This window comes from Oncorhynchus mykiss, chromosome 8, assembly GCF_013265735.2.
Source record: "Oncorhynchus mykiss isolate Arlee chromosome 8, USDA_OmykA_1.1, whole genome shotgun sequence".
Taxonomy (NCBI): domain Eukaryota; kingdom Metazoa; phylum Chordata; class Actinopteri; order Salmoniformes; family Salmonidae; genus Oncorhynchus; species Oncorhynchus mykiss.
This window is the reverse complement of record NC_048572.1, coordinates 74343129-74351705: the sequence shown is the minus strand read 5'-3', so window position 1 is coordinate 74351705 and position 8577 is coordinate 74343129. Positions and strand designations below refer to the sequence as shown.

The 8577-nt window shown below is 42.3% G+C and overlaps 1 protein-coding gene across 1 annotated transcript; it reads left to right on the top strand.

Moving 5' to 3' along the window:
* The first annotated feature begins 558 nt into the window (after positions 1-558).
* Positions 559-5498, top strand: LOC110530569 (peroxisomal biogenesis factor 19). Its single transcript, XM_021613760.2, has 8 exons — positions 559-713; positions 1724-1821; positions 2037-2199; positions 2882-2967; positions 3126-3299; positions 3462-3635; positions 3746-3790; positions 3962-5498. The coding sequence occupies exons 1-8, from the start codon at positions 650-652 to the stop codon at positions 4046-4048; spliced, it is 891 nt and encodes a 296-aa protein (XP_021469435.1). The 5' UTR covers positions 559-649; the 3' UTR covers positions 4049-5498.
* Positions 5499-8577: the final 3079 nt, after the last annotated feature.

The window sequence follows — 8577 nt, the reverse complement described above, 5'->3', positions numbered from 1 at the left end:
ATGTATTCTCATTGCTAGTACCATGTGTAACTGCATACTTTGAGAGTCTGAAAGTGGACGTTGCAAAAATAATTGGGTGGATCAACGGAGATGGGTGTAACATCAGCGCTTCATTATTGGTTATACTGGCCATAGCCAGCTGCACAGTGGGTCAGCTTAATGTTTACATAGGAGGTTAAGATAACTAACATAGAGGGTTAGGAGATTAACACAGCAGGTTAGGAGAATGAGGTTAAGGTTGGGAAAGGGTTAGGCTTAGACATTAACACAGGTTAGGAGAACTAACGCAGCAGTTTAGGAGAATTAACATGGCAGGTTAGGAGAAGGAGGTTAATGTTAGGAAAATACTTAGGTTTAGCAAAAATGCTAGTTGTCAACATTGAACTCGTTGTGCCATGCATTGAACTCAATCAGCCATGCAAAACGGTCTTGAGTAGCAACAAATCTGCCCAATCAGCTCCATATATGCAGTTAGTTATCGTTAATCTCATCTATGAAGAAGACTCGTTAGAGCGGCCACTTGAGTATCTGGTCAATATAATAAATAATCTGTGTAGAAATCCATCCCAGAGTGACGCACAATTCGCGTCGATTTTATACGCACACGTCATTTTACTGCGTCTACAGTACATTTGTTTGGAGAGAGAAGATGGCGTCAGAATCAGCGGAAACGTTAGCCGAACAGGACACAGAACTGGACGAGTTATTGGACAGTAAGATTTGACATTACTCCCGAGTGAAGTATCAATCCTGCCAATACATTAATTCATACAAAGAATTGTGTCAAACGTGGCGCAGTGGAGCAACGTGCCTTGTTAGCTAGTTTAGCCTAGTTGGTGGAATGTGGTTGGTCCTGCCTGGCAAGTCCAGAACCAAAGTCAGGCATTCTCTTACAAAATCTCCTGCGTTTGCTGTTTACAAAAAGGTCACCATTAGCATTACAACGCTGCAGCAGATGGCTCAGTGGGGATGTATAGCTATAATATAATTTTCGTCGTCAACTTTGACCCCGATTTGACAAAAATGTAACATCATAATGTGTTAACAAGCTAAACAGCTCTTGAAATGTATATCATTTTTGTATGGTTGGAGCGCAAGTATGACAGCTAGTGAGATCTAGATTTACAGACCTATCTGTTATTGTTTCTGTCAACTGTCCTGCCGATTTGAATTCATAATAGTATTGCATACTAGTAGCCGATGCCGTTTTGTGTATTGTAACGACCCTGCGTTTAGAGGTGCGGATATCGTCCATGGCGCTTGAGCAAGCTTTTGCGGCGCAGTCGATAGCCCGCTGGACTTCGGGATAGAAGGTCGAAGGTTCGAGACCTGCTCCCTGCTGATTCATTACAGTATTATTAACTATGGCCTACCAGACTACTATTATCTTGATAGCAGGAATTTAATGGAGATTATCATAATCTGTCGTTTTTAATGTTTCAAGTAGTTTGGTGAAGTTGTACTCCTAACATCAGAGATGGTAATGGTTTCTAAAGTAGAAGTAGTGACCTACTGACAATCAACTAATATAACTAACATACTGACAATCAACTAATGCATGACTGAATTGCACATTGACCCAGACTTTGAAGAGTTTACCTTTGACCTCTAACTACCTGCTCAATCCCTTCACCTTGCCTTGACCATGCTTCCACCTGTTCCTGTGAAATGCTTCTATCTGTGCCACTGCATTTCAGCTTTTACTGACTTTCCTCTACTAAAGGTGCACTCGATGACTTTGAAAAGACAAACCCAGCCCCCCCAGCCCCAGTTCCTGCTGCTGCCGCGGCTCCCCCATCAGCAAAGGGTAGTGAGGAGAAAGTGAGTGAATCTTTTCCCTGGTTTCTAGAATGTCCCTTAACTTCACCAATTGCCTGGAGCTTGCATATAAGAAGCTGTAGTTTTTATTGTTCAGATTGTGGTACAGACGTTATCTTTCAGTGTCTCAAGTCTGTCAACCCTTTCCATTTCTGTCTGTATATGGGGGAAGATCAATTTAACAGTTTGTTTACTTGTTGATGCACATCTCTCTCTAGCCCCCTCTACTGGAAGACAGTCAGTTCTTTGAGGCTCTGTTTGAAGGGGAGATGGCCTCTCAGGCGAAGGAGGAGTGGGAGAAAGCCATGACTGAACTAGCACAGGAAGAACCTGAGCTGCTGCAACACTTTCACAAATTGTCAGAGGCAGCAGGGAAAGTTGGTAAGCATCCACATATTTTCAGTTCCGTTCTTTTGTGCCTGTCAATGTACTACCTCGTACCCCTGCACATTGTTCTCAGTACCGATACTCTTTGTAAATAGTAACACAATAAAATGAGACCATTTCTTATTTTTTTTTTGCTAATTTAGCTCTGCATTGTTGGGAAAGTAAGCGCTTCACGCACTGGAGGCTGGCTTATAAAATAATGAGCAAAGTGAATAAAATGTCATCAAACACCTGGTAACCTTTTAGTCATTTAGCAGACGCTCTTATCCAGAGTGACTTACAGGAGCAATTAGGGTTACGTGCCTTGTTCAAGGGCACATCTGCAGATTTTTCACCTAATCGGCTCGGGGATTGGAACCAGCGACCTTTCAGTTACTGGCCCAACACTCTTAACCGCTAGGCTACCTGTCACCCAATGTTAGATGGATTTGATATCATTCCACTCTAGCCATTAACACAAGCCCGTCCTCCCCAATTAAGGTGCCACAACCTCCTGTGATTTCATGGTAAAATCACAGGATTTTGCGCTGTTGTATTCGGGACATCTGACAAATAGAATTTGATTTGATGATTGATTTGAGATGGGGGGGGGGGGGGGGGGGGGTTTCATCTCAGTATTTTTTACGCTGTGTTTTGCAGGGAAAACATTCACTCAAACTGTCCTCCATTTGAACAGGTACTGATGTAGCCTCCCAACAAGAATTCACTTCCTGTCTCAAAGACACCCTCAGTGGGTTGGCGAAAAATGCAGACAACTTACAGGTAGTTTAGATTGTAAATGTTTTTTATAAGTTATGGAAGGTTTGGTTGTCACCACCCTTGGACATTGTTCTGAAAATATTGAAACTTTGGACCATTAGCAAAATGTCTGTTTCTTTGGTCTTAGATGCGTTTCAGACTGTTCTGTTTTTATTCTTCAGAGTGCAGGTTTGGCTGGAGAGGATCTAGCAAAGACTCTGGAAGGGCTGGGATTGGATGAGGGTGGACAGGGGGGCGGGGAAGATGGAAACATCTTGCCGATTATGCAGTCCATCATGCAGAATCTACTCTCCAAGGAAGTGCTCTACCCATCTCTCAAAGAGATCACTGAGAAGGTTAGTGTTTTTTCTGTCCATATGTTTGGGTTTTCCCTAAAAATGTATATAGTTAACAAGACACTAGCAGATGTTGATTCTTGTTTTTATAGATCTTTCCCTTGTATGCCCTTTACACAACTTTCTAACTGGATAACTGACTGTTATTCCATCCTCATGCAGTATCCTGAGTGGTTGAACAGCAATCGCCAGTCCCTCCCGGCAGATCAGTTCCAGCGCTACGAACAGCAGCACAAGGTCATGGGAGAGATCTGCAGCCAGTTTGAGAAGGAGGGAGAGCGAAGTGGAAGGGATGGGGAAAATCGCTTTGAGAGCATTCTGGAACTCATGCAGCAGGTGAGACAGAGGACTGTTTCTTACCTGCATGAATTGTTGGTTGTCATTCATACTGACTGATGGTTTGCTATGCATGGATATTGATTATGAGTTATTGTCTGAATTTTCAGCTACAAGACCTGGGCCAACCACCCAAAGAGCTGGCTGGTGAATCGGTATGTTTCTCCTCTCACTTGCTCTCCTTCAGCTACCAACTTTTGTTATTGTAGCTGCATAGTATTTTTCCCTCCTTGGACAGGGTCCATCTGGTAAAATAAACTATCTAAATGTGTTATACAGAATGAATTCAAATTAAATGAAACCCACTCTGTTTTCCCCCCCATCAGCCACCTGGCCTGAACTTTGACCTGGAATCCCTGAATCTCCCAGGAGCCTCTGGGGCTGGAGCGGCAGAGCAGTGCTCAATCATGTGATGTCAGAGCAGCCAGATCAATAGATGCACAGGCTAGGAGCTGTGTGCGAGGGGGGATGATGAGAGAGGACGATCGATCACAAGACAAGGAGGAGAACGAGACTGTTTGCACTGCTCTCCTCGCAACAAATGTTTCTGTGTCTACAGAGAAGGCACAGTCAAGGGTGGCACAACAAACCAATGTTACCACCCTTCGGTAACTCACTGACCATCACTTCACTGATTTTAAATTAATAGCTTTGGTTTTTCGTAAGCTTTTCCATTCATAGTACAGGTAGTAGCATACCCACACACACAGCTCAAATGACTAGCGCTTGACTTATGAGTCCGTTTTTACACTCACCATTGTTTAGCCTCATGGTAGAACTGGTTGAACTGGCCTATTGGTTAAAATGGTGCCTTGCATTATTGTTATAAACCCTACAGCAAGGATAGTAGGATTCTCTGTTGTGAGAGTTGCTGAGTGATGATTGAGTTGTTTCATAGCTGCAGTATCATCATGGGGCTGCGTGCCCAACAAAGGGTGTTGAGCCACCATCACAGTTCCACTCAATCAATAAAGTAACACCAACACCCCAGGGGTTGATTAGGTTGTTTCTGACCACTCGTTTAGAGTTATACATTTTGCCATTTTCATCATTAATACTGTTAATGTAACATGCGTGTAGATTAATATTGTTGGTTGCATAACCAGTGTACATTTGTGAATTATTTAAAGAAAATCGAGGAGTTAAACTTACCTCGTTCTAATTTCATAATCATAAGACGGCTAACTGATTTTTAGAGACTGACTTTACCTTGGTTAGTTATATAGTATCTTCCCAAAAGCTACTATGTTGTACCAGAGACGGTATATGGCTGTGCACTTGATTTGACCTCTAGTTTTCTTGATGTCGGTTCAAACATTGTTACATCCACAAGATGTAAGAACCAGTCCTGTGGCCAATTGTGACATATATTTATAATTGACATTATTCAAGTTTTTAAACAGGTTAGCGAGGTTGGTGCTCTGGTTTGCGCATGGGGCTAGAGCCAAGGTCGGTCAGTAACCATCGGGACTAAGACGGTCCCCTGAATCCCGGGGCGTCTGTCCAGTAGTGGGACTCTTTTGTGACTGTGGTTATAACCCTCCTAGCTTTTTATACACTACAAGTTATGGAAAAAAGGTTTCTGACACCGTGACCACAATGTCGAAATTGGATTTGGGCCATGATGAGAGAATACTGTTTCGCATGATTATATCGAAACCAGTACCACTACTGGTATGTGACCCTGCTGTTTTTCTTGTGATCAAAATGATACGAATATATATATATAGCATTTATTTAAGGGACAGACAAGTAGTAAAACAGTTCAAATAATTTCAGAGAATCTTTACAAGAGTTGAAGTGATGTGCAAAAATGACTTTGCTGTGGGCACAGTGATTAGTAGTTAAAATTACTGTGAATTACCCCTTGTGTTTGCTGTTCATTTGGAGTGAGTGGAGTGACATTCTTGATATTTCATATGCCAACATATGCATTGACTGAATCTTGGGGAGTACCGCTGTAGTTAATGATTTTCATTAGTCAAATTGGGTGCTACTTCATTAGGTATGTACTCTTTCATACCCTATAACCAGACATGTTCGTTCTGGTTGTGTAATTTATTGGCAGCTGGCATCTAGAGTAGTCATCTTATCACCTCAAACATTGGGATTTACTTCACTTGTGGTAAACATGCAGTACCAGCCAAAAGTTTGGACACACCTACTCATTCAAGGGTTTTTATTTTTACTATTTTCTACATTGTAGAATAATAGTGAAGACATCAAAACTAACCAAAAAGTGTTAAACAAATCCAAATATATTTGAGATACTTCAAATAGCCACCCTTTGCTTTGATAAGCTTTGCACACTTGGTATTCTCAACCAGTTTCACCTGGAATGCTTTTCCAACAGTCTTATGCTGAGCACTTGTTGGCTACTTTTCTTTCAATCTGCGGTCCAATTTATCCCAAACCTCTATTGGGTTGAGGTCAGGTGATTGTGGAGGCCAGGTCATCTGATGCAGCACTCATCACTCTCCTTCTTTGTCAAATAGCCCTTACACAGCCTGGAGGTGTGTTGGGTCACTGTCCTGTTGAAAAACATGATAGTCCCACTAAGCGCAAACCAGATGTGATGGCGTGTCGTTGGATAATGCTGTTGTAGCCATGCTGGTTAAGTTTGCTTTGAATTCTAAATAAATCACTGACAGCGTCATCAGCAAACCACCATAACACCACCTCCTCCATACTTCACGGTGGGAACCACACATGCGTAGATCATCTGTTCACCTACTCTGCGTCTCACAAAGACATGGTGGTTGGAACCAAAAAATCTCACATTTGGAATCCAGACCAAAGGACACATTTCCATTGCTTGTGTTTCTTGGCCAAAGCCAGTCTCTTCTAATTGGTGTCCTTTAGTAGTGGGTTCTTTGCGGCAATTCGACCATGAAGGCCTGATTCACGCAGTCTCCTCTGAACAGTTGATGTTGAGATGTCTGTTGTTTGAACTCTGAAGAATTTATTTGTAATTTCTGAGGCTGATAACTCTAATGAACTTATCCTCTGAAGCAGATGTAACTCTTGGTCTTCCTTTCCTGTGGCGGTCCTCATGAGAGCCAGTTTCATCATAGTGCTTGATTTTGTTTTGCAACTGCACTTGAATAAACTTTTTCAAAGTTCTTGAAATTTTACGGATTGACCGACCATGTCTTAAAGTAATGATGGATTGTTGTTTCTTTGCTGATTTCTTTTCTTCTATGAGGTTTAACGGCAGTTGGCATCCAATTTGTTGCATTACTGCATTACTAGACTGGAGTTCAACCCCCTTATACTTTACTTAAAAAATAAAAAAGTACTAAACAAATACCCTACCATCTAACACTACTCACTAATTTCAAAATTATATAAAATAAAATGAACACCCCCCCTACTCCACTAATTAAATGTATTTATTCCTACCTCGGGACATTGCCACTTAACACATCCTGTAACTCTAAGTCTCGTACACCCAAATACCTCTCTGGGGATGCCACCACAACCTCCATTTTCGGAGACTTCCGATCTATCCCTGCAGTACAATTAATAACCATTGCTATAAATGCTAAAAATCCAATCTTACTGAAATGTATTTCACTTTTGGCCTATCCCTCTGTACTGGTATATCTTTACTACTCTCACCACTCCTCCCCTTACCCATCTTCCTCAACTTTCTTCACTGCCTCAGCATATGACAACTTCTGCACTACTCTAACCCTGGAAACCTCAACCTGCCTCACTCGCACGGGACATTTCTGATCCCCAGCTCCATGGCCACCCCTAAAATTAACACATTCCACTACTTTCCCCAATACTACACATTCTTTTGTCTCATGCCCTTCTGCACATTTCAAACACCTTGGACCCTCCCTCCAACACACTGCTGCCACATGCCCATAAGCTTGACACCTGTAGCATCTTAATGTATTCGGCACATACGCTCGTACAGGATAACTTTTTATCCTAACTTCACATTATCAGGCAAAGACTCATCTTCAAAACTCAAGAACAATGACTCTTCTGTTTCCCCACTCACACCACTCTGCATCACATCAAACCTTGAGCATCACATACACCGGGAATCTTTCCCCTCAGCTGGTCAATGTTTATTTTTACTGCTACCCCAGTTATCACTCCATTCATTGGTTCTGTTTCTTGAGAACGAAACAATTCACTTTTCTTGCCCCCATTCATTTTACTTTGAGCGCATTCTTCCTCTGCCCAACAGAAACACAAACTATTATCACTAGACCACTTCTAGTTACCCTCACCGATTCCACATGACCCAACTCTTTTTTTTCACCCACTGTGAATCCACAAATGGATCGGCCAAAAGGCACGAGTCCACTTTTTCCATAAACTTCCATCCTACTGTCACGGACTCTTGTTCATCCTGATCCCAGGTGCATACCTCCGTCTCCGATAATTTTACTGCACCTACCACCTCCGATACTTCACCCTCATTCACTTCCTTTTCTCCTCCTGTCTTCAGCTCCCTCTGCTTACACTTTCTACCATTCCTCTTTGACAACCCATCTTCCTTTTCCCACCATTTTTATCCGACTCAAGCTCACCCTCATTCTCTCACTCTTAGACCTCTTCTCTCTCTGATTTTCCTCCATTCCTTCTCCGTTTTCCAAGTACATGTCTCCTTATGATAATATTGCCGCTCCACCCCTGACACTCATCTTGTACTTGCTTTCTTTAGGGACTCCATTTTCCCCTTCCGGAGTTCTGCTCATGTCCCCAATAATGTGCCTACAACAGCGCAGCTGCTTTTTTCTTATTTGAGCCATAATATGGATTTGGTCTTTTACCATCTAGGGCTACTTAATTGTACAAATGAACTTTTAACAAGGCACACATGTTCATTGAAATGCATTCCAGGTGGCTAGCTCATGAAGCTGATCGAGAGAATGCCAAAAGTGTGAAAAGCTGTCATCAAGGCAAAGGGAGGCTACTT